We start from the raw sequence: 25,596 nt of genomic DNA, 5'->3' as shown, positions 1-25,596 counted from the left end.
TCAGAGGGAACAGCCAGTGCAAAGCCCCAGAACGGGAACACGATTGTGAGAACTCTGGGATGCTATGGGCACCACAGGAAGGAGAAGGCCCCTTGAAGACTGCTTCAGAAAGAGCTTCCTCCCAAACCACAGACTTGACACGAGCATTTTCCAGCCGTGCCCTGCCAGTCTCTCAGCTACTGGCCTGGCAGGAAGAGGTGAATATAGGAGGTGGCCTTCCAGGGCAGAGCAGCAGTGAAGTGACTGCCGAAGGAAACTGCAGAGGGCAGAAGCAGATCCACAAATACAAGTCACTTCTTCACTGTGGCTTCCACGTGAGTCAGAACCCTCGAATAGAAACCCCTGGCCTCTTCTCCCAGGCCTTAGTTGTTTGTCTTGGAAATGGGGCAAGGATTGGATCCTGTCTGGACTAGCTTAAACCTCTAGCCCCTGCTTCCATTTTGCAGAAACAGGACCTCAAACGGTAAGAAGATTTGCCAGAGGATACAGATTATTTAGCAACTTATCAAGAAAAATAATAATTTTTCTTTTTTTCAAATCAGAGTCTCACTCTGTCGCCCAGACTGGAGTGCAGTGGCGCAGTCTCGGCTCACTGCAACCTCTGCCTCTCAGGTTCAAGCGATTCTCCTACCTCAGCCTCCTGAACAGTTGGGATTACAGGCACCCGCCACCACGCCCAGCTAATTTTTGTATTTTTTTTTTTTTTTTTTTTTTATTAGCGATGGGGTTTCACCATGTTGGCCAGGCTGGTCTCAAACTCCTGACCTTGTGATCCGCCTGCCTCGGACTCCCAAAGTGCTGGGATTATAGGCATGACCCACTGTGCCTGGCCTCAAGAAAAATAATAACTTTTTTTTCAGGAGGAGCTTCCTGGATTCAACTAACAGGGATTCTTGCTCACCATATTGGCCTTTTTGGGTCAGGCTTCATTTCTTCAATGCTCCAGCTGGTTATATGCAGCTGGCTGGCTGGCCTGCACACACCACCCTTAAACAGAATTTATGCTTGTTCTCACTTGTAAGTGGAGCTAAATAAAGTGTACACACGGACATAAAGAATGGAATAATAGATACTGGAGATTCGGAAAGGTGGCATGGTGGAAGGGGGTGAAGAATGAGAAATTACCTAATAGATACTATGCAAGCAATGGCTACAGTAAAAGCCCAGGCTTCACCACTGGGAAATACATCCAAGTAACAAGACTGCACTTGTAACTCCCAAATCTAAAAAATTAAAACAAAATTTTAATGTATGGGAGGCCATGGTTTTGAACTGAGCTCCTGTGCTCAGTCCCAACAGACCAAATCAAAATGAATCACTCCTGGCCATCTGCCTCGTAATCATTCTGAACTTTGAAACTGACCAGTTTTCTAAAAAACAGGAGATTCATAGCAACCAATCAGAAGGGGTCCAGTTTACCTGAGCCAACATAAGAAAGTTGCATTTGTTTTAACCCTATAAGGAAAGTCACTTTGAAACTGTGAAGTGGGCTGGGCGCAGTGACTCATACCTGTAATCCCAGCACTTTGGGAGGCCTAGACGGGTGGATCACGAGGTCAGGAGATGGAGACCAGCCTGATCAACATGGTGAAACACCATCTGTACTAGAAATACAAAAAATTAGCTGGGCATGGTGGCAGGCTCCTGTAGTCCCAGATACTCAAGAGGCTGAGGCAGAAGAATCGCTTGAACCCGGGAGGCGGAGGTTGCAGTGAGCCGAGATTACACCATTGCACTCCAGCCTCCAGCCTGGGTGACAGAGCAAGACTCTGTCTCAAAAAAAAAAAAAAAAAAAAAAAAAGAAAGAAAGAAAGAAAAAGAAAAAACTATGAAGCTCCTCTTTGTCAAAACAAACAAACAAGAGAAAGCCTTGTTTCTGCTTTCTTCAGCCCCGTACTGTCTATAAAGCCAAGCTCCTCTCTGCTCAGCTCTTCGGAACAGCCATTCTACTTTACAGAACGGGGTGCTGCATGATTCTAGAATTGTAAATAAAAGCCAATTCGAGTTTTCAACTAAATTTGCTGTGATTATGTCTTTTGACACCACCTTCCATGGCCCATACCTAAAACTGCTTGGGTGTTGACCTGTGGATGCCAGGGTCAACAATCTGGTGTGCCAAAGATGCCAACATCCAAAGCCAAAAGCTCTGCAAGATAACAGAATGTTCAGTCTCATTTTATTTTATTTATTTATTTATTTATTTATTGAGACAGAGTCTCACTCTGTTGCCCAAGCTGGAGTGCAGTGGCGTGATCTCAGCTCACTGCAACCTCCGCCTCCTGAGTTCAGACAATTCTCCCACCTCAGCCTCCTGAGTAGCTGGGAGTACAGGCGTGCACCACCATGCCTGGCTAATTTTTTGTAGTTTAATAGAAATGGGGTTTCACCATGTTGCCCAGGCTGGTCTCAAACTCCTGAGCTCAGGTAATCCACCCACCTCAGCCTCCCAAAGTGCTAGGATTACAGGCATGAGCCACCTCACGTGGCCTCATTTTAATTTTAATTTTTATTTTTATTTTTGTAGAGACAGGGTCTCATTATGTTGCCCAGGCTGCTCTCAAACTTCTGGGCTCAAGGGATCCTCCCACCTCAGTCTTCCCAAATGCGTGAGTCACCATGCCGGGCCTCAGCCTCATTTTGATATGTGTTGTCTCCAACAGGCTGGAACACCCAGGTTTTGACATAATTTTTTCATCCAGCCAAACAGCAGAGGCAGCAGGCAGCAGCACACATGTCTAAGGCTTGACTCCCTGAAGATTCTTTCATGTGGGATTCTCACTACAGTTCATTAGAAACAACAAACACACGTGGGTCTCCTCTGTCAGAGGCCCCTGATTCTGGGGCTGGGAATGTTCCTCGAGGAAATGCCAGTGTCTCAGGAGGTGCCAGCAGAACCACCCACATTGCCCCTGGGTGCTAAAATTCTCAATTCTCAACTCTGAAAATGCTCACAGACTGGGGACAAAAGAACTAACTGTAAGTCAGTGAGCTTTAAGGCCACAGGTCACACCTCAGGAGCCTGGTACAGCCTCCTCATTCATTTTTTTTAATTTTTAATTTTTTTTTTTTTTTTGAGATAGGGTCTATCTCTGTCACCAAGGCTGGAGTGCAGTGGCGCAGTCTTGGCTCACTGCAACCTCTGCCTCCTCGGCTTAAGTGATTCTCCCACCTCAGCCTCCCTAGTAGCTGGGACTATAGGTGCACACCATCACAACTGGCTAATTTTTATATTTTTTTTGTAGAAATGGGGTTTTGCCATGTTGCCCAAGCTGTTCTTGAACTCCTGAGCTCAAGTGATCCACCTACCTCAGCCATCCAAAGTGCTGGAATTACAGGTGTGAGCCACCAGGCCGCCTCATTCTAAAGATGAGAAATTGGAGGCTCAGAGAGGGGAAGGGACTCACCCAAGTTCATGCAGCACGTCGCTCCTCCCCGCACCGTATCATAGCCCTTTGAATCGCCCACAATCGTACAGTGTCATTCAGTTCCACATTCACTGCCTCTCCAACATCCCTCTGTCCCTCCTGCCAGCTGTTTGCTGGGACAAAGTAAGGATAAAAGATTTATCTCCAATGCTAGGTTTCTATGCCATGAAGACATGAGGGCAGGAAATTCACTCAACATTTTGGTTTCGTTTTCCCTATGAAAGATAGTTAAGTAGGCTAGACACAGTGGCTTACGCCTGTAATCCCAGCACTTTGGGAGGCCAAGGCGGGTGGATCACTTGAGGTCAGGAGTTCAAGACCAGACTGGCCAACATGGTGAAAGCCTGTCTCTACTAAAAATACAAAAATTAGCCAGGCGTGGTGGCAGGTGCCTGTAATCCCAGCTACTTGGGAGGCTGAAGCAGAATTGCTTGAACCCGGGAGGCAGAGGTTGCTGTGAGCCAAGATCACGCCACTTTACTCCAACCTGGGCGACAGAGTGAGGCTCTGTTTAAAAAAAAAAGAAGAAAGAGAGAGAGAGAGAGAGAGAGACAGAGAGAGAGGGATCTTTCCCCTTTATAAATGTACCAGCTCAGAAAAGCCATGGTTTCAGCTCAAACCAGTAAAGACCCCTCAAAATGGTGGCAGAAAGACAGTGGGTGGAAAGGTTGGGGACTTGCCCCCCTTTCTATTTATAAACTACCAAATATGGATGCTTTATTCTCTTTCCAAATACCTGAGAAATATTAGTTCATTTAATCTTCACAACGATTTTGGCATCCAAGACTCAGAAAATAGTAATAATAATAATCATGTTATAAGTTTGTTGGTTTGATACATTCTTCTTTGTTTTTTTGTTTTGAGACAGGGTCTTGCTCTGTTGCCCAGGCTGGAGTGCAGTGGTACAATCATAGCTCACTATAACTGCAAACTTCAGGGCTCAAGTGACTCTCCCACTTCAGCCTCTCAAGTAGCTGGAACTATAAGTATGCACCATGATGTGTGGCAAATTCTGAATTTTTTTTTTTAATAGAGATGGGGTCTCACTATGTTGCCCAGGCTGGTCTTGAACTCCTGGCCTCAAGCGATCCTCCTGCTTCATCCTCCCAAGGTGCTGGAATTACAGGTGTGAGCCACCATGCCTGCCTACATTATCCCATTTAATCGCTTCCACATTATCCCATTTAATCCCTTCCACATTTTACAGAGGTACGGAGGCCTGGAGAGGTGAAGGGTCATGCCCAAGGTCACATAGTAGGGGGTGGCAGAGCCAAAGGTTGCACCCCACTCCAGCTGACGCCACAGGCTGTGCTCTTCGTACTAGATTCTGAGACTTTCTCTTCCCTTAACCCTTCTAGAAACTCAAACACTCCCTCTGAAAAGTGTCAGTATATGGAATACTTTCCTCTTCCTTTTTCTCTGTCTTCTACTTCTAGCCACCAGGGTTAAAATCAAGCTCACTGCCTACATGGACACGTATGTAAGACCACCTCTAGATTTTTCTGATTTGGGAGGAGACAGTACAGGAGATGCTTAAAAGAATAGCCAATAAAACTTCACTCCAGAGGAACAAAACACACTGGAAGGAAGAAATAAGACAATGAGAACAGAGGTTTCCCTCTGGCTGGTGAAGTTTTGGTTGGTGGCTCTTTTCTTCTCTCTGTTCTCCTGCATTTCCCAAATTTTCTACCTGGAAGTGCTGTATTCCATTTGTAATTTGGGGGTGGCAGAGGAGAAGGTAGATAACAACAACATCAACAACAAAGCCACTGACTGCAGCCACTGGGATAGTCCCACCTGGCATGAACCTACAGGCATTCATTTCCAACAATCAAATTGATGGAGACCTTCAGAGTGTTTGAGTCTCTGCTTTTCAGGCATCACTGGGGGAAGGATGGTTTTTCAGTTGTCAGTTACCTGCTGAATGAATGAATGAATGAATGAATGGGCTGGGTGTGGTGGCTCATGCCTGTAATCCCAGCACTTTGGGAGACCGAGGCAGGAGGATTGCTTGAGTCCAGGGGTTGGAGACCAGCCCAGGCAATATGGTGAGATTCCCATTTCTACTTAAAAATTAGCTAGGTGTGGTGGTGCACACCTGTAGTCCCAGCTGCCCAGGAGTGCACTCAGGTGGGAGGATTGCTTGAGCCCAGGAGTTTGAGGTTGCAGTGAACTATGATCCTACCAGTACACTCAGCTAACAGAGTGACAGAGTAAGACCCTGTCTCAAAAAAAAAAAAAAAGAAAAGAAAAAAAAAGAATGAATCAATGTCTCTTTAGGAGGCAGAGAGAACTGCCCCTCCCTCTAGACTACCATCCTCACTTGTGGCTCTTGCCAGCCGTGGCTCATTGATCTTAAATTATAACTACACACAAGGTCATCTTCCCCAACAAGGCTGAGGTCTTCTAGAAAGTCAGTTTCATGGCATCGAGCCCTGTGCACGCAGTAGATGCACGAGGAATTATTTCTTTCCTTTTTTTCTTTTTTGAGACAAGGTCTCGCCCTGTCAGACAGGCTGGAGTGCAGTGATGCCATCTCAGCTCACTGCAACCTCCGCCTCCTGGGTTCAAGCAATTCTCCTGCTTTGGCCTCCAAAGTAGCTGAGATTACAGGCACACGCCAGCATGCCTGGTGAATTTTTGTATTTTTAGTAGAAACAGGGTTTCACCATGTTGGCCAGGCTGGTCTTGAACTCCTGACCTCAAGTGATCCACCTGCCTCGGCCTCCCAAAGTGCTGGGATTACAGGCATGAGCCACTGCGCCCAACCTCAAGGAATGATTTTGAAAGGAGGGAGGGAGGGAGGGAGGGAAGGAGGGAAGGAAGGAAGGGAGAAAGGAAGGAAGGGAGGAAGGGAGGGAGGGAGGGAGGGAGGGAGGGAGATAAGGAAGGAAGGAAGGAAGGAAGGAAGGAAGGAAGGAAGGAAGGAAGGAAGGAAGGAAGGAAAGAAGGAAGCTTCTGAGAAGGCTCGTGTCTTCTCCTTTTGTGCATAGCCACCCTTGAAGTGTTGGCATCAGCAAATGCTTGACCAAGGTGGGCACAGATTGGGAAGGGTGTGGACCCCATCTGAACTCTGCAGTCCTCGGTTATAAGGAGAAAAGACACGTTACCTCATAGTGGGGACACGGGTCTCAGCTTCACCTGCGGTCAGAGCAGCCTCCAGGGACAGGGACCCCAAGCTGGCCCGGCTGCCCTTCCTGGTAGACTCACGAGATGAGCCAGCAACAGAGTCCTCGTCGGAGGAGTAGTCATCAAAAGAGCCCAGGATGAAGTTGGTCATCAGCTGCCTCTTGATGTTTGCCTGCTTCCTGTCTTCTTTGGAGGGGGAGCCAGCTTGCTGGCCCTGGGGCCTGGCTGAGGAAGACAGGCCATTGGTATCTGGGGCCTCCAGACTTTGTGTCCCGGTCCCGTTGGCTTGGAGCTCTGGGGAGGGTGTTGCGTCACTGGAAGAAAGGGGGTTTCTTGGGGGCTTCTGGTGGGAGGGTGGCAGGGAGTTTCTCCGCCGACCAGCATCTTTGGGGCCTTTGTGGGAGGCTGGCTCGGCCTGACTGGGAGTCTTGGGCAGAGAGTGGTCCTCCCCATTTCTCTGCGGTGTCTCCCCTGAGTTGTCAGAGGCTGGAAAGGGCTCCTGGCTCAGGATGAAGTTTGCTTCTGATGTACTCTTGGTGATCGGCTTGGAGTCCGTCATTTTCCCCCAGATTTTTAACCAGGAAAAGGTCAGACAGGAGAAAATCAGACAAGATAGACAAAGAAGCAAGACCATTCAGAAAATCTGTAAGGAGAAAAGGAGAGACACTTTAGGAATTACATAATCAAATGATTTCTCTCCTAAAGAAGCTAGTGGGGCGGGAGGCTGTTGGGGTGCTGTGTATTCCAGAAACACAGGACCGGGGGAGAGATGGGGTTCCCCTCCCTGCTCTGCCTGAAACATGCTTGGACATATTCCTTCACCCCTCTGGATCTTAGTTTCCTGCCTCTAATTTAGGTATAGCAACGCTTGCTCAATGTACATCATAAACGTTTATGCGAGTGAGAACTAAATGAGGTAATAGTGTACGTTAAGGGACTTCATTCTGGAGGCATTATTCATAATGTAGAAATGTGAAAACAGCCCAAATATTCATTAACTGATGATTGTAGAAACAGAATCGATCGATCTATGGATAAACAGGTGGATCCAAACCATGGGACATTCTTCAGCCATAAAAAGAAGGCTGGCTGGGCGCAGTGGCTCAGGCCTGTAATTCCAGCACTTTGGGAGGCTGGGGTGGGTGGATTGCTTGAGGCCAGGAGTTCAAGACCAGCCTGAGCAACATAGCGAAACCCCATCTCTACTAAAAATACAAAAATTAGCCAGGCTTGGTGGCGTAATCGCAGCTATTCGGGAGGCTGAGGCATGAGAATCACTTGAACTCGGGAAGTAGAGGTTGTAGTGAGCCGAGATCATACCACTACACTCCAGTCTGTCAAAAAAAAAAAAAGACCAGGCACGGTAGCTCACGCCTGTAATCCCAGCACTTTGGGAGGCCGAGGCGGGTGGATCATGAGGTCAGGAGATCGAGACCATCCTGGCTAAGACAGTGAAACCCTGTCTACTAAAAATACAAAAAATTAGCCAGGCATGGTGGCGGGCGCCTGTAGTCCCAGCTACTCAGGAGGCTGAGGCAGGAGAATCGCTTGAACCTGGGAGGCAGAGGTTGCAGTGAGCCGAGATCATGCCACTGCACTCCAGCCTTAAAAACTGCTAAGTTAAAGAAGCCAATCACTAAAGGTCACATGTTATAAGATTCCAAGTATATGAAGTGTGCAGAACAGGCCAATCTTGAGAGACAGAAAACAGATTAGTGGTTGCCAGGACCTAGTGGGATGGGAGTGATAGCTACAGGGTGTAGGGTGTCTGAGATGAGGAAAATGTTCTAAAGCAGATTGAGGTGATGGTTGTACAACTCCATGAATATAGTTAAAAAACATTGACTTGTCCTTTACATGAGTGGATTGTATGCCATGTGACTTATTTCTCAAAACAGCTGGGCTTTTTTGTGTTTTTGTTTTGAGATGGAGTCTCGCTTTGCTGCCCAGGCTGGAGTGCAGTGCTGCAATCTCTGCTCGCTGCAATCTCTGCCTCCTGGGTTCAAGCAATTCTCCTGCCTCAGCCTCCTGAGTAGCTTGGGCTACAGGCATGCACCACCATGCCTGGCTAATTTTTGTATTTTTGTAGAGACAGAATTTCACCATGTTGACCAGGCTGCTCTCTAACTCCTGACCTCAAGTGGTCCTTGGCTTCCTAAAGTGCTAGGATTACAGACGTGACCCACTGCGCCCAGCCAAAGCTGTTATTTTTTTTTTAAAGGCTCTTAATTATATTCCACTTTATAAATGAAAGGGAATTGTTGCTTCTGTCATCATCATCATCATTCTAGTATTATTATCATATAGTCAGTCATCATCATGGCCCTGGAGGGAGGAAGGGCACCATCATCCGCACCGTGGGGTATGCTCACAACTAGCATAGAAGCCCAACAAGCCTCAGGAGTGCTTTCGGTTCCAGGGTCTAGACCATTGCCTGGTATGCAGTGAGGGCTTACAAGTGTGTGTTGAAAGAATGAACCCAGGTATTCCAATCTCTAACCCACACCGCTTTCTGTCACCCTAACTCTGCCCTACTAACGAATAGATCATTGTTATTCGAAGGAAATCTTGTTTTAAAAATGAGCCCAGCGCAGTGGCTCATACCTGTAATCCCAGCACTTTGGGAGGCTGAGACAGGCAGATCACCTGAGGTTGGCAGTTTGAGACCAGCCTGGCCAACATGGTGAAACCCTGTCTCTACTAAAAATACAAAAATTAGCTGGGCATGGTGGTGGGTGCCTGTAATTCCAGCTACTCGGGAGTCTGAGGCATGAAAATCACTTGAACCTGGGAGGCGGAGGTTACAGTGAGCCGAGATCATGCAGCTGCACTCCAGCCCGGGCAACAGAGTGAGACTTTGTCTCAAAAAGAAAAGAAAAGCCTGGGAGGCGGAGGTTGAAGTGAGCCAAGATGCCACCACTGCACTCCAGCCTGGACACAGAGTGAGACCCTATTTCAAAAAAAATTTTTTAATGGGACCTCTGTCTATGTGTTGAAATATCTGAACCAATTTTGCCACAATTATATACGAGAAGCATTACAAAAGCAGGACCACAAAGCTCAGCAGGTCAATTTGGTATCTAAAAAACTTTTTTTTTTTTTAGTCAGAATCTTACTCTGTCGCCCAGGTGGGAGTGCAGTGGCGTAATCTCGGCCCACTGCAACCTCTGCCTCCTGGGTTCAAGAGATTCTTGAGCCTCAGCCTCCCTAGTAGCTTGGATTACAGGTGCCCATGACCATGCCAGGCTAATTTTTGTATTTTCTGTAGAGATGGGGTTTCACCATGTTGGCTCGGCTGGTGTCGAACTCCTGACCTCAAATGATCCGCCCTCCTCTGCCTCCCAAAGTGCTAGGATTACAGGCATGAGACACTGCGCCCAGCCATAAAGCTTTGTCTTTTTAAATTTCAACACAATGTTTTTAAGGGAAGTGGAAAAGTTCTCAATATTTCCCAGAACTAAACAATCCAAGTACTTCTTGCACACTTTCAGCAGCAGAATTTACTGATATGTTGCCAAGGCTATTTTCTAGGTAGTACACGGGGTCAGAAAGGTTTTCTCCTTTCAAGATCTTCTTTTTTTTTTTTTTTTTTTAAGAAAAGTCAGTCAAGGGTGGCTCAATGTCAATGTAACATGCCACATTAATAGAACAAAGAAAAAAACCACATGATCATCCCAAATGATGCAGGAAAAGCATTTGACAAAATGCAACACTCTTTCATGATAACAACATTCAGAAAATTAGGAACAGAAAGGAACTGCAATATAATAAAGTACGTTTATGAAAAATCCACAGCTAACATCATACTCAATGGGGAAGGACTGATAGCTTTACCCAGGAATAAGACAAGGATGCCCACTTTCACCAGTGCTATTCAACACCGTACTGTAAGTTCTAGACAAAGCAATTAGGCAATAAAAAGACATCCAAATTAGGAAGGAAGAAGTAAAGCCACCTCTATTCACAGATTACATGGTCCTATATGTAGAAAATGCCAGATAATACACACACAGAAAACCTTGGTATTGTAGAAGTAATAAAAATAATTAAGCAAAGTTGCAGGATACAAGGTAAATACACAAAAATAGTTGTGTTTCTATATACCAGTGGTAAATAATCTGAAAAGGAAATTAGGAAAACAATTCCATTTATAATAGCATTCAAAAGAATAAAACATCTAGAAATAAATATGTTTAATTTCAATTTTTCCTTTTTCTATTATTGCCTATCACACTGTTTCCTACCTAGAAATAAATTTAACCAAAGAAGTGAAAGACCTGTACAGTGAAAACTACAAAACATTACTAAAAGAAATTAAAGAAGAATTAAATAAATGGAAAGACATACCTTGCTCATAGATTGGAAGACTTATTGTTAAGATGTCCATATTATCCAATGGAATATACAGATTCATATGGAATTTCAAGAGGCCTCAATCAGCCAAAACAATCTTAAAAAATAAGTTTGAGGATTCACATTTCCCAATTTGAAAACTTACTACAAAGCTACAGTAAACAAAACAGCATGATATTTAGCATAAGATAGACAGACCAATGGAATAGAAACCTATACATCTATAGTCAATCTATTTTTGACATGGATATCAAGACCATCCAATGGAGAAAGAATCATCTCTTCAACACATGGTGCTGGGACAACTGGATTTCCACACGCACAAGAATAAAGTTAGACCCCTACTTCATACCACATAAAATCATTAACTCAAAATGGATTGAAGACCTAAATATAAAAGCTAAAACCATAAACCTCTTAGAAGAAAACATAGGAGTAAATCTTCATGACTTTGGATTTGGCAATCAATTCTTAGATATGACACCACAAGTATGAGCAACATAAGAAAAAATAGGTAAATTGGACTTCATCAAGATTAAAAACTTTCGTGAATCATAGGATGCTATCAAGAAAGTGAAAAGATAACCTACTGAATGGGAGGAGCATTTGCAAACCATACATCTAATAAGAGTCTAGTGGTCCAGAATATATAAAGAACTCCTAAAACTCAACAACAAAAAGACAAACAACCCAATTTTTAAGTGGACAGAGGACTTGGATAGACATTGCTCCATGAAGATACACAATGGTCAATAAATAGATGAAAAGATATTCAACATGCTTAGGTGTCAGGAAAATGCAAATCATATAATCACAGTGAGATAGCACTTCACATGCACTAGGATGGCTATAACCCAAAAGAGAGAGACAAAGAGAATAACAAGTGTTGGTGAAGAGGTACAGAAGTTGGAACTCTTAACCATTGCCAGTAGGAATTTAAAATGGTGGAGCTGTTGTGGAAAAGAGTTTGGTGGTACCTTAAAAAGTTGAACATAGAATTATCATATGATCCAGCAATCTCACTCCAAGGTATATCCCAAAAGAATTAAAAACAACAACTCAAACAAATACATAGCAGTACTATGGCTATCTTTCTGATGCCCAAGCCTTGTTCTTAACCCAGGATTTCTCAACCATGGCACTACTGACATTTAGGGCTGGAAAATTCTTTGTGGTGGGGGCTGTCCTGTGCATTATACTATGTAGAGCAACACACTTGACCTCTGCCTGTTGGATGCCAGTAGCATCTACCTCCATCAGCTGGGACAACCAAAACATCTCCAGACATTGACAAATGTCCCATGGGAGGCAAAACTGTCCTTTGGTTGTGAATCTCTGGTCTCAACCCCTCTGCCTAGTCCCTGCCTTCCCGTCTCCTTTTGCCTCTGAATGGTGAGCTGGGAACCTCTGGAGACAAAGTCTATTTCATGCTATTACTATTTCTCTTACACATAGTGAATTCTCAAGAAAATCTTTAAAATTGTCTGCAAGAAAGGTCCGAGTCCTGAAACAGCTGGCTCACACATGCCCTCAGGAAAAATTTTGAAATTAACAACTGGCAGAGAACATTGCCAAAAATGTTGCAAAAGCTGTCCTGGCTTCCCCAGAGGCCCAAGAGATTAAATCCTACATCCTCCCCAGGAAAGGAGGGCATACGGGGCCCCTCTAAACCTGACCCCTGCTGAGTGGCCACTCCCTCTTACGCCCTCTGCTGGCCACAGTGGCCAAATGCTTTAGAAAGTCAGTAGTCCACTCCCTTGGGGCTCTCTGCCCAGCCCATCCTGGCCTAGCAGTTTGCCTGTGGGTACAGACTTCCATCATGGTGACATAGACAACATGGCATGGAAATGGCTTGTTTGGTTGTCTGTTCTCCCTGACCGACTGGGTGGTCCTTGGGGACATGGACCAAGTGTCATTCATTTTGGATCCTTGTACCCAGCTTGGTGCTTGGCACAGAGCAAGAGCTCAAAAACTGTGTGCAAGCTGGGGGTGATGGCTACGTCTGTAATCCCAGCACTTTGGGAGGCCAAGGCCGGAGGCTCACTTGAGCCTGGGACATCAAGACTACAGTGAGCCATGATTGCACCACTGCACTCCAGCCTGGGCAACCAAGTGAGATCCTGTCTCAAACAAAACAAAACAAAACAAATGAAAAAAACTGTGTGCTGAAAAAATGAAAAAAAAAAATATATATATATATATATATATATATATGCACACACATTGAGCACCAACCAATGTCTTGAACCAAGCTGGAATTTTGATTTTTAAAGTTCTCATTTCTGAAACTGCATTCAGGAGCGCCAAGAGAATGAGCCAGGTATCTCCATGACAGTTTTGAAAGAGAGGGCTGAGGAGAACAACTCATACAAATATGACCAATCTTAGGCAAATTTTAAATGTGCACATTTGAAATTGTGAGATATAAGAAACAGCAGGTACATAAAATAGATAGGGTGGGCATCCCTCTACCCCAGTTAAAAAATACTTAAATTATTGCTTAGAAAAGTGCAGCATCAAGGCCAGGCACAGTGGCTCATGCCTGTAACCCCAGCATTTTCAGAGGCCAAGGCGGGCAGATCTCTTGAGCTCAGGAGTTTGCAACCAGCTTGGGTAACATGGCGAAACCCCATCTCTACAAAAAACATAAAAATTAGCCATGGGCAGTGGTGTGTGCCTGTAGTCCCAGGTACTCAGGAGGCTGAGGCAGGAGAATTGCTTGAGCTCAGGAGGGGGAGGTTGCAATGAGCCAAGATCACCCCACTGCACTCCAGCCTGGGCAACGAGAGAGAGAGAGAGAGAGAGAGAGAGAGAAAGAGAGAGATGTGCAGCATCAAGACAAAAATGTGCTACAACACTTGTGAATTATGAGGCGTGAGAATATATTATTTGCATTGATTCCTGTTGAAAAGCCAATCAAATTACGCAAGTTTTGCATGATGTAAGTTCTTCGGGAACTTGCTTAGAAAATCCTGGCTGGCTGGACAAATGGATGGCTGATTAACTACAGACAGAAGGATGAGTAGGTGGTGCGTGGGGAGAGAAGGTGAGTGGATGAGTCGATGGGCAAGATGGTTAGACACACGCATGCACGTGATAGAGGGATGGCAGGTGAAACTGCAAGCTGTACAGCAGAGGCTCTGATGAATGCAGTGGCCAGCTCTCCTCCCCAGTTCAGCCCTTCTCTCCCTCTGCAAATCCTTTACAATCTGGTATTCCATTGGATCTAATAGCCCAAACCTTCCTTGCCAGGGTTACCTACATGAACAACCTTAAAGCCTTTCCTTTTTCTTTGCAGAGTAATGACGTGGGACCCAAAGATCACCCCACACAAGAACTTTTCCCAAGTGAATACACAGAGATGAATTGGGGAACTGTTTGAGAAAGCTACCGAAGAGACTCTCTGAGCCTCAGTTTCCTCATTTATAAAATGGGGATACGAATTCTCACCCCATTCACCTCACTGTTGCTCTCTGAATAATATCTGTACCTATATAGCAACCACACACATAAGCCATCAAATTTGTGGAGTGTCTTCAAGCTCCCAAGACCCTTACCACCACCTCCCTCCAATCTTCAAAACACCCCCATGGGGCCGGGTGTGATGGCTCACACCTGTATTCCCAGCACTTTGGGAGGCTGAGGCAGGTGGATCACCTGAGGTCAGAAGTTTGAGACCAGCCTGGCCAACAAGGTGAAACCTCGTTCTACTAAAAATACAAAAATTAGCTGGGCATGGTGGTGCACGCCGTAATCCCAGCTACTTGGGAGGCTGAGGCAGGAGAATCACTTGAACCCAGGAGGCAGAGATTGCAGTGAGCTTAGATCACACCACTGCACTCCAGCCTGGGTGACAGAGTGAGACTCCATCTCAAGAAAACAAAGGAACAACCCAATGGACATTATTATTGCCATTGTCATTGTTTGACTTCCATTTTACAGTCTGGTAAACTGTGGATCAGTAACTTTCCCTTGTTTGTACCTTTTCCACTGTCCCACCACCACAATGAAGGTAAGTAAATTCCATAAGGCAGCAGGTGGTACAAGAAGTGTGTAGATATGATCCTAAAAGCAGACAGACACCTGGCTGTGTACCAAGTGGTACAAGGAGTGTGTAGATATGATCCTAAAAGCAGACAGACACCTGGCTGTGTACCTTTAAGACACAGCCGCAGATTGACATGTAAACTAACGGTGCCAGATCGGGGGGCCGTGGTGAAGAATGAGCACTGATGGTGCAGTTTGATTCCATGAGCAGGAAAGGCCAGAGGAGCCCTTCTAGTGAAACTCTGTGGACGCTGTCGTGACAGGCTGCTGCCCTTCGCTGAAATAGCCCAGCTGACCTGAAAACCAAATGCCAGACAAAGCTATTTTTATGTCTTGCAAACCTAACCCAAGCAACAGCTGCCTGGTGAAAGAGCGATCGTCGCCTTCACCACAATGAACGCAAGAAACCGCTCAGTCCCGGTAAGTGCTGGCCAGTCACCAGGTAAGGGCAGGGCAAGGACAGGAGTCAGGAGTCTGTTTTCCAGATCCCCCGACAGTACACACATCCCCATGCCTCGCGAGGTCTTTGAAGGACAGAGGGGACAGAATATCAGCACCCAGCAATCCCCATCCATGCTTGGATCTTTCCTCCCACCAAGATGAACTCCCCAGCACTTGTTACCACTTACCGTCACTGGGGATGCAGCCACCAGCTCCATTCTTGAGTAAGGCTGACAGGCGCCCACAGGGTGACTAAAGGAACCCAGCTGGCAGAGTGTCACCTTTCAGCAGGAGGCTGGTGGCGTGCATCAGGCCATGGGGGCGGGGCTTGGACCGGCCAGCACTCCGACATGGGTGAGCATTCACCCAAGCTGTCAGTGCAGCGTGCCTTTACCTGTCACCCGTAAACTGAAGCCATTTCAAAGGTCGTCCCTCAGCCTTCTCCTGACCTCAAGCTTAGGTAGTTAAGAGGCTATCTGCACTCCCAGGGGCTTCGTGGGCTCGAGGTCCACCTCCCTCCGACTTGCCACATTACTGCACTTAGCCCTACTTTGCTGCTCATGCAATGGCCCTCTTGCCTAACTTTCCATCTCCAGAATAGGCTTTAAACACTCCTGTAATCACAACAGCCCTGGGTAGACGGGAAAACAACATCGACAGATATTCCAAGGGGTTCATCTGTCAGACGCCTGACCAGAAGAGAGGGTGAGACTCAGCACAACTTGTGTTTGGCCATATTGGGCACGAATGGCCAGCTGGACGCACAGGCCAGCCCAGGCAGGAAAGAGAAGCAACAGTATCGGGACGAAGAGGGGTGGTCAAGGGCCCTCCAGCAAGTGGCACGATGTCCTTTTGCAAATTCAGAGATAATTAAACTGGTGGGGACAGGCCAAGTGTGGTTGCCAGGGCGTAAGAGGCTGACTGGCAGATGCCTTCACCCGCACTCAGCCTGCAGGTCCAGGGTGTCACAGATCAGAGTTTCTCAAAAACCACCTGCTGCAACCTAGAGCTGAATGCGGGAAAGCACAAGGATCATCAAGTCCAGTGTGCTTGTTTTGTAGATGTGCAAACGCTGGCCAGGAGTTCACATGTGCAATCAGATACAGAGCCAAAGACTGAGACCAACCAAGACCCTCGGCTCCAGGCCAGTGCGTCCACTATATTGAGGCATGATTGGCAGCCAAAGTCAACTGTCACCGGGCACCTTGTTTGGTCCCCTGGAAACTGACCTGGGTTCACATGTCGGTTCTGCCACTTACAAGCTGGGGAAGCCTTGGGCAAGTTAAACGCCCTCGCTGATCATCAGTCTCCTCATCCGCAAAATGGGGATAAGGATGGTACCTACATCATTGCTGGGCTGTTAACAGTTCAATGAGTTCATCCCCCTGGGGCACTGAGTACAGTGCTGGGTGCAGTTGGGCTGTACACATGTGAGTCATCAGCATTCACCATCTGCCCTCGGAGCACCTCAGGCAGCGTGAGCCGCCGCTGCAGGACTCTGCCACCAATAGACAGTGTGATCTTGAACAAATCACCTCCCCTCTCCGAACCTCAGTGTCTTCATCTAGAAAAGGAGGCAAAATACACAGCCTCGGTTGGAACCAACCAAGATTCATGTAGTCACTCAACACCAAATACAGCCTCCCCTTCCTGGTGCACCGAACAGAAAGAACCAGGCAGGGGATGGTGAGTGCAGCTTCTGCTGTGAGCAGCTTCCTCCACTCATGGACAGAAAGGATTCACATTTGGTTCACAGCACCTGTCTGTCCTGGTCAGGTATCAGAGCCACTCTCCAAGGATCGGCCAGCCCAGGCAGGACAGGCAGATCCCATCATCAAGGACAGCTTCCCAGACCTGCAGCCTGGAACTGCTTTGTGGGGTGGTGGGGGTGGTGCCCTGCAGGGGCAGGCATTTTTCCAAAGAGGAGAAGTCTCTGGGCTTTCAGCAGCATGGACCAAGCTGAATTAACATCCTATCTGTTCCCTGATCCAATGAAGATGCTCCCAAGGACTTTGGGTATGTTTGGGGGCCCAGGGAGACCATTTTTTAGGTTATTTCAGGAGAGGATTATTTTTTTAATGTCCACATAGGGGTTGAAGAAGGGAAGAAAGGAAATGTTGGGGAGTTTTGCAGGAAAGAGGAAGTGATTCCTAGTAAGTCACGGTGAGTGTTTTTCTGTGTTGTTGGCATGTATGTGGCCTATGAAAGCCACTGTGCTAACAGCTTTACATGCAGGGTCCTGCTCCTTTCATAGGCAAGGAAACCGAGGCTCAGTCATTCCCTAAGCCCACACTTTTAAGACCCACGTGGCCTCACTTTGGAGCCTAAGCTCCTAATTCTCACACTCTCCTGCTCTACATGCAGAATTTCTGTACACAAACTCCAGGAAACATCCTAAGTGACTGTCAGGGTCACTGCTCTGTTTTTGAGTTGTGGGCTTGTTTTTAAATCTGTCTATGTCCATTCTTTTTTATTTTTTAATAAGAAAGGGTCTTGCTTTGTCACCCAGGCTTGCTTCAAGTGATCCTCCCACTTTGGCCTCCCAAAGTGTTGGGATTACATGCCTGAGCCACTGTGCCCAGCCTGTGTCCATTCTTAAGGAACTTAAAATGCCACAAAGAAATAAGCAATGTTTATTTGTCAATTGATAATTTATTAAGTTGACCAGGCACAGTGGCTCATGCCCGTAATCTCAACATTTTGGGAGGCCAAGGTGGGAGGATTGTTTGAGCCTGGGAGTTCAGGACCAGCCTGGGTAACACAATGAGACCCCTGTCTTGGAAAACAATTAATTAAATTGGGGGGAAAAAGTCCATCTATTACTGCTTTAAAAAAACAAAAATACTTCTCTAGATTTTGGGTTCTTCTTCTTGGAAAGGCTTTGGGGGAGATAGGTATGTTCTGCCCAAATAAAGAAAAACTTTAAAAATTAAAATCTAATTGCTGACTGGGTGCAGTGGCTCATGCCTGTAACTCCAGCACTTTGGGAGGCTGAGGCAGGCAGATCACTTGAGTTTGGGAGTTTGAGACCATCCTGGCCACCATAGTGAAACCCCATCTCTACTAAAAATACAAAAAATTAGCTGGGTATGTTGGTGGACGCCTGTAATCCCAGCTACTTGGGAGGCTGAGGCAGGAGAACCGTTTAAACCCAGGAGGTGGAGGTTGCAGTGAGCCGAGATTGCTCCATTGCACTCCAGCCTGGGCAACAAGAGTGAAACTCCATCTAAAAAAAAAAAAGAGAAAAAAAGACCAAAAAAATTCGCCAGGTATGGTGGCAGGCAGCTGTAATCCCAGCTACTAGGGGTGCTGAGGCAGGAGAATCACTTGAACCCGGGAGGCAGAGTTTGCAGTGAGCTGAGATTGTGCCACTTCACTGCAGTCTGGGTGACACAGCAAGACTCTGTCTCAAAACGAAAAAAAAAAAAAAGATCTAATTGCTAGAATCTCAGAAAAGCCAAAGCTAGAAGGCAGTTCAGAGAAGACACCTTCCAGGTTGAAGACAGACGTGAGGGAGAGCAAAAAGTAAAGGACATCTGCACTGGGACTTTGAAGGTTGAATAGGAGCTCACCAGGCTGCCAAGGGACCAGGACATCTCAAGCAGAATTTACTCCTGGGGACTCTGCCAAAGTTCCTAAAGCAGGAGCTGTGATTAGCATATCAGTTGTGTTGCGAAGGATGATCCTTTAAGATTTTTGCATCTGAAGAAGATATGTGACAACTTTTAGCTGGCAGTGGTGGGAGGTCTACCCTCCCTGCGAACTGGAAGACTTGAAAAGGCACACCCCCTGGTGTGATCCAAGAACCTCACCTTCCCCTGCAACTGTGCTTGATGGCACTGGTGACACACCATGCTCCCTTACCCCAGAGGAACAAATGTTCGGGCACAGCAAAACAATTGTAACTGTCATCTCTAGGAATATAGGGAGTGCGTCTGCTCCCTGACACTCCCTGACTGCAAATACTAACAGCTTTATTCTTTTTTTTTTTTTTTTTTTTTGAGGCAGGTTCAGGATCTGTCACCCAGACCGGAGTGCAGTGGCGTGATCTCGGCTCACTGCAAACTCTGCCTCCCAGGCTCAAGCCATCCTCCCACTTCAGCCTCCAGAGTAGCTGGGACTACAGGCATGTGAGACGGGATCTCACTTTGTTGCCCAGGCTAGTCTTGAAGTCCTGAGTAAGAGCTTTATTCTGAAAATTAATAATACCAGTAATGCCTTCCATTGTAAGCATCTTGTTTACACGTATCCCATTTCACACATGAGAATCCAATGTCCAGAGAGGTGGAGTGACTTGTTCGAAGTCACACAGCTTGGAGGTATACATGGCATTCAACGCTGGGCTACCTGACTCTAAAGCTAGATTTGTCATAGGTGGAGGTGACCGGGTCATTGATTCAATTGTTTAATAGGCTACCCTATTGGATTGGTGGAATCGGAGTCTGAAAAAGACACCCAAAGAGGGTCAGCAGTTCTCAAACTTACAACATGTCAGAGCATCTGGGTCTTCAGTGAATCCCAGCCAGTACCGCTAGAGAAAGCAAAAGATTACTACATCTCTGGTTTTGTGCCGAATCCCAAACCACTCCATCCTAGAGTTGAGTTTGGGTGTACAGCATTCAAGGCCTCTGATTTTGGAACAACTTCAGGGAGCAAAACATATTTAAGAGAAGTCTATACATTTCAGCTTCTCCCTCAGCCAGGAAATTACTCAAATGATTGAGTCTCCCAGGGCCCTCTGAGAATACAGACCCAGAAAGATGCCCATCCGCAATGCCTGGTACACTGTAAGTGCTCTTTTTCCTTTCTTCTTCTTCTTCTTTGTGTGTGTGTGTGTGTGTGTGTGTGTGTGTGTGTGTGTGTGTGTGTCTAGAGACAAGGTCTCTCTCTGTCACCCAGGCTGGAGTCCAGTGGCACAGTCATAACTCGCTGCAGCCTCGAACTCCTGGGACCAAGCAATCCTCCTGTTTTAGCCTCCCAAATAGCTGAGACTACAGGTGCACACCACGACACCTAGCCAATTTTTTTTATATTTTGTAGAGACAGGGTCTTTCTATGTTGCCCAGGCTGGTCTTGAACTCCTGTCCTTAAGCATTCTTCCCACCTCTGCCTCCCAAAGTGCTAGGATTACAGGCATAAGCCACATGCCTGGCTCAAATCAAATTCTTAATGTGGTGAATCTGCCATCTCAGGCAAAACTGGCCTGAATGGTTCCAGATCAGCCCCTGCCTTGAAGGAAAGTAAGAGGAGCCATTTTTCCACCTCCAGTGGAAAACATGCTCTGCTGTCTAAAGGCCTATCACTTGAATTATCCCTCCAGAAATTGCTGAAGTCATTTCCCACTGAAAGGAACCAGGACTCCTTGGAGAAATGGCTGATTCTAGGGCTGGGGCAGAAATGTACATGATGAGCTAAGATATCTTCCTGCCTGAAAACAAGGACCCTCCAGAGGCATGGCATGCCAAAAAGAGGCTGCAAACGGATGATGACTGCAGTGGATTGAAACACATCAAAATATCTTTTAAAACCATGAGGTCGTAACACCACTCAAAACAAAAACAACTCACTGATACTTTTCATGGCTGCTAGACCACTCATTACTCTGAAAATAGACTTACCCACCGCCCTCCGCCCCCCCAAAAAGGACATAATCAACCATGTACTCTGCCTTTCAGGGACTGTATTTCAGGGTAAGCAAATGGTTGAGGAAAGTCGTGTAGTATAGAACAATGAGAGTTGGGCTGGGCACAGTGGCTCATGCCTGTAATCCCAGCTCTTTGGAAGGCTAAGGTGGGAGGATCGCTTGAGCTCAGGTTTGAGACCAGCATGGGCAACATAGTGAAACCTCATCTATATCGAAAATACATAAAATTAGCCAGGCATGGTGGCGAGCACCTGTGGTCCCAGCTACTCAAGAGGCTGAAGCAGGAGGATCGCTTGAAACTGAAAAGTTGAGGTTGCAGTGAGCCAAGATCGTGTCACTGCACTCTAGCCTGGGTGACAGAGAGAGACCCTGTCTCAAAAACCAAACCAAACAAAACAAAACCCCAGAAACAACATCAAAGAAAAACAACAGGAGCTAATAAGCACAGAAAGACTGATGGAAGTAGAAAATGACTACAGTAATGAAACAATAATCTGGGCTTTGCTCAGCAGCAGCTTGTAAAGTCATTTGGCAAGAGGGTGATAGGGAACTTTACGATGGAGGTCAGACTGATACCCTAAACTCACTAATGAACCAACATCACTAAAAGTAGAATAACTGAACTTTATGTTCTTGACATGATGCAAGAGAAAACACAGAAAAACACTTTCAAAATACTCCTGCCAAGGATCTGCACCTGAATTTATTCAAGCCTCTTGACCTTAGTACTTATTTATAGGTGCAGAAGAACATGTTAGATGACACTTGGAAGATGCAATCAGCCAAATCCAGAATATGGAAAATTCTACGAGACAAATGACCCAGTTTCAATAAGTAACTGGCATTTAATAAAGGGAGACGCTGATTATTACAGATGAGAAGAGACTTAAGAGAACCCCTGTGGGTCCTGATTTGAATAAAACCATTCAAAGACATCTTTGAGACACCTGGAGGACAGTCAGCATGAACTAGGTACTAGATTAAGGAATTATCATTCCTTGTATTAGATAGATATAATTATGGCAATGGTTTAAAAAAAAAAAACCAACCTCATGTCTTTTAGAGATGTGTGCTAATGTATCATGGGGAAAACAGTGTGATATCTGGCTCTGAGAATTGCTTGAAAATACTCTGGCGGCCAGATACAGTGACTCACATCTGTAATCCCAGCACTTTGGGAGGCCAAGGCAGGAGGATCACTTGAGCCCAAGAGTTCAAGACCAGCCCGAGCAACATGGCAAACCCTGTTACCTGAAAAAAAAAAAAAAAATTAGCCAGGCATGGTGGCATGTCCCTGTAATTCCAGTTACTCTGGGGGCTGAGATGGGAGCCCAGGGTAGTAGAGGCTGCAGTGAGCCGAGATCGTGCCACTGCACTCCAGCCTGGGCAACAGAGCAAGACCCTGTCTCTTTTTTTTTGAGACAGAGTCTCACTCTGTCACCCAAGCTGGAGTGTAGTTGCACGATCTCCGCTCACTGCAACCTCTGCCTCGCAGGTTCAAAAGATTTTCCTGCCTCAGCCTCCTGAGTAGCTGGGATTACAGGTGCATGCCACCAGGCTCGGCTAATTTTTGTATTTTTTGTAGAGATGGGTTTTTTCCATGTTGGCCAGGCTGGTCTCAAACTCCTGGCCTCAAGTGATCTGCCTGCTTCGGCCTCCCAAAGTGCTGGAATTACAGATGTGAGTCACCATGCCCGGCCGAAGACCCTGTCTCACCTCAAGTGATCTGTCTCCTCAGCCTCCCAAAGTGCTGGGATTATAGGCGTGAGCCACTGTGTCTGGTCTGAAAGGACCTTTTCTATGTGTAGTTGTTTTCTGGGGGACCAGCATGGGTCGGAGTGGCTAAGGTATGAGCCTGGAAAGCAGGACTTCTGGAGTACAGCAGACGTGGGTGGAGGCTTTGCCATTTGTTATCTGATTGGCCTGAGCCCATCATGGAAATTCTCTGAACCTTGGTTTCCTGGCCTGTGGAATGGAATAAACAAAACCTCCTTCCTAGGATTGTCCTCAGAATTATGTGAGATTCCATAATTATGAATACCTGGGGTATGCCAACTACCCAATAATCAATCCCTTGGTTTCTCTGCTGTGCCCAGCCTGGATTCTCTGATACAAAGATCCCCGGATTCCTGGAATAAATGAACACGGTCTATCTTCCTAGAAAATCACCTTACTCTACGGTAATAAATTTACTATTATCATTGCAAACAGAGAGATCTATTAGGATTGAATGTGAAATGTGCATGCATTTTTCGGATCAAATGCAAGATTTCTAACTGTGTTTCCTGGTTTCCCTGGGTACAGGTGAACTCTACTTTAAAGTAAGAAGTCACTGAATCACAAATTCAGAGGAAGCATAAGAACAAGGTATTCCAGGCTGGGTGCAGTGGCTCATGCCCGTAATCCCAGCACTTTGGGAGGCAAGGTGAGCAGATCACCTGAGATCAGGAGTTCCAGACCAGTCTGGCCAACATGGCAAAACCCCATCTCTACTAAAAATACAAAAAATTAGCTGGGCGTGGTAGTGCTTCCCTGCAATCCCAGCTACTTGGGAGACTGAGACTGAGGAATTGGTTGAACCTGGGAAGCAGAGGTTGCAGTGAGCCGAGATCGCACCACCGCACTCCAGCCTGGGTGAAAGGACGAGACTCTGTCTCAAAAAAAAAAAAAAAAGAATAAGGTATTCCAAAGTTTCTACTGGGATAAGACTTTGAGGAAACCTCGATTTCAAAAGATTAAAATGTTTATTTCCCCACGAAGATTGGGTATCTCATGTAATGTAATACTCGAATTTCTGTCTCAGACCTAAAGGTATTGAAAGTATGAGCAAGTTTACACAACACCTGAGCAGGAGCAAATAAAACTCTGAAGAGCTTCTGAAAGAAAGTTACAGATTGGAGATATTTTCATCTCTAAATCACATGAATTAGGATTGGCTGGGTCTTTCCACTTAAAACTTGGAGAAGTCATAAAAAGAAATCTTGTAAAGAACTCCACGTCACTGTTAGCAGAATCATGCAATTTATAAAATGATATCCTCAACTTTCAGTTTTTAAATTGCAAGTCCCGTGTCCCGGGAATTCCCCAGTCCTGAGAAAACTGGGATGGTTGGTCACCCAACCTATATGGATGCCCGTTGACATTAAAAAGTAAAAGTAATCACAATAGACATGAGGGAAATAGTTGTGTACAGTGTGAGTGCACAGAATAAAAGGTCTAGAGGGTGTATACCAAAATGTGCACAGTGGCTACCTGGAGGAGGAGGGTTAGAAAGGAACAACAGAGCGAGGAGACTTTTGCACGGTGCTGCATGACTTTTTAACTTGCATATTATTTTACAATGCGTTTTTTAAACATTTAAAGAAAGTCATGTCTTCCTAGGAATATAGGATATAGGACCACTACAAACGCCTTACTGTTAGTCTCGTTTTTTTCTTCTTCTTTTTTTTTTTTTTTTTTTTGAGACAGAGTCTTGCTCTGTCACTCAGGCTGGAATGCGGTGGTGCGATTTTAGCTCACTGCAACCCCTACCTCCTGGGTTCAAGCAATTCTCCTGCCTCAGCCTCCCAAGTAGCTGGGATTACAGGCGCTCGCCACCACATCTGGCTAATTTTTATATTTTTAGTAGAGATGGGGTTTCGCCATGTTGGCCAGGCTGGTCTCCAACTCCTGACCTCAAGAGATCTGCCTACCTCGGCCTCCCAAAGTGCTGGGTGGCGTGAGCCACCGTGCCCGGCCTTAGTCCACTTTATTTATTATTTTTTGTATGTGTGTGTGATGGTGTTTCGCTCTTGTTGCCCAGGCTAGAGTGCAATGGCGTGATCTTGGCTCACGACAATCTCCGCCCACAGGGTTCAAGCGATTCTCCTACCTCAGCCTCCTGAGTAGCTGGGGTTACAGGCATGTGCCACCACACCCGGCTAATTTTTTGTATTTTTAGTAGAGAAGGGGTTTCTCCATGTTGGTCAGGCTGCTCTTAAACTCCTGACCTCAGGTGATCTGCCCGCCTCAGCCTCCCAAAGTGCTGGGATTACAGGCATGAGCCACTACGCCTGGCCCATTAGTCTGCTTTAAAAAAAAAAAAAAAAAAAAAAAAAAACCATTTGAGGAAACAGAAACAGAATATTATTTCTTAAGACAGTAGCTTTGGAGGCAAAAAAACAAACAACATAGAACTGTTTATAAAAGGTTGTGGAACTTATATGGAAGCATGTCCAGGGATCCACACCACCATTTATAGAAGCAAAGAAAGGCCCTTTTCTTTCATCTGCATTACATTTCGAGGTCATCTGATCAGCTTCCTTCAAACATGACAGGAGTCATTTTTCCCCAGGGATCCCACGTGCACCCCTTCGTACAGGGTCTGCTCTCACTATACAACAGGTTCGAATTTACCTGGCCACTGGCAGAATGGTCCGGGACCCCGGGGAGGGGTGAGCTGGCTTACCACTTTCTTCCTGCCGCTTTTCTCTTGCCATGTCCTCCCAACCGTGCATTCAGGGTTACATTTTCCAGGTTCCGTGTTTGCTGAGGGCCTGAATCTAAGCCTGCTAGCTG

The 25,596-nt window shown here is 46.1% G+C and overlaps 1 protein-coding gene across 4 annotated transcripts in view; it reads right to left on the bottom strand.

Moving 5' to 3' along the window:
• ACACB (acetyl-CoA carboxylase beta) overlaps window positions 1-25,596 on the bottom strand; it is a 162,621-nt gene that overhangs the window by 133,443 nt on the left and 3,582 nt on the right. Inside the window, exons 1-2 of one of the 4 annotated variants that reach the window (XM_037996568.2) lie at window positions 25,487-25,574; window positions 6,536-7,197 (exon numbers count right to left, since the gene is read on the bottom strand). In XM_037996568.2, the coding sequence (XP_037852496.1) occupies window positions 6,536-7,188 (653 nt within the window). In that variant the 5' untranslated portion in view covers window positions 7,189-7,197; window positions 25,487-25,574. Of the gene's footprint in view, window positions 1-6,535; window positions 7,198-15,583; window positions 15,689-25,486; window positions 25,575-25,596 lie in introns of those variants that run through there. The other 3 variants (XM_037996570.2, XM_073021075.1, XM_073021076.1) reach the window with 3 other exon arrangements.

Source organism: Chlorocebus sabaeus, chromosome 11 (assembly GCF_047675955.1).
Source record: "Chlorocebus sabaeus isolate Y175 chromosome 11, mChlSab1.0.hap1, whole genome shotgun sequence".
NCBI classification, from domain to species: domain Eukaryota; kingdom Metazoa; phylum Chordata; class Mammalia; order Primates; family Cercopithecidae; genus Chlorocebus; species Chlorocebus sabaeus.
This window is presented reverse-complemented; position numbering and strand designations above follow the sequence as displayed.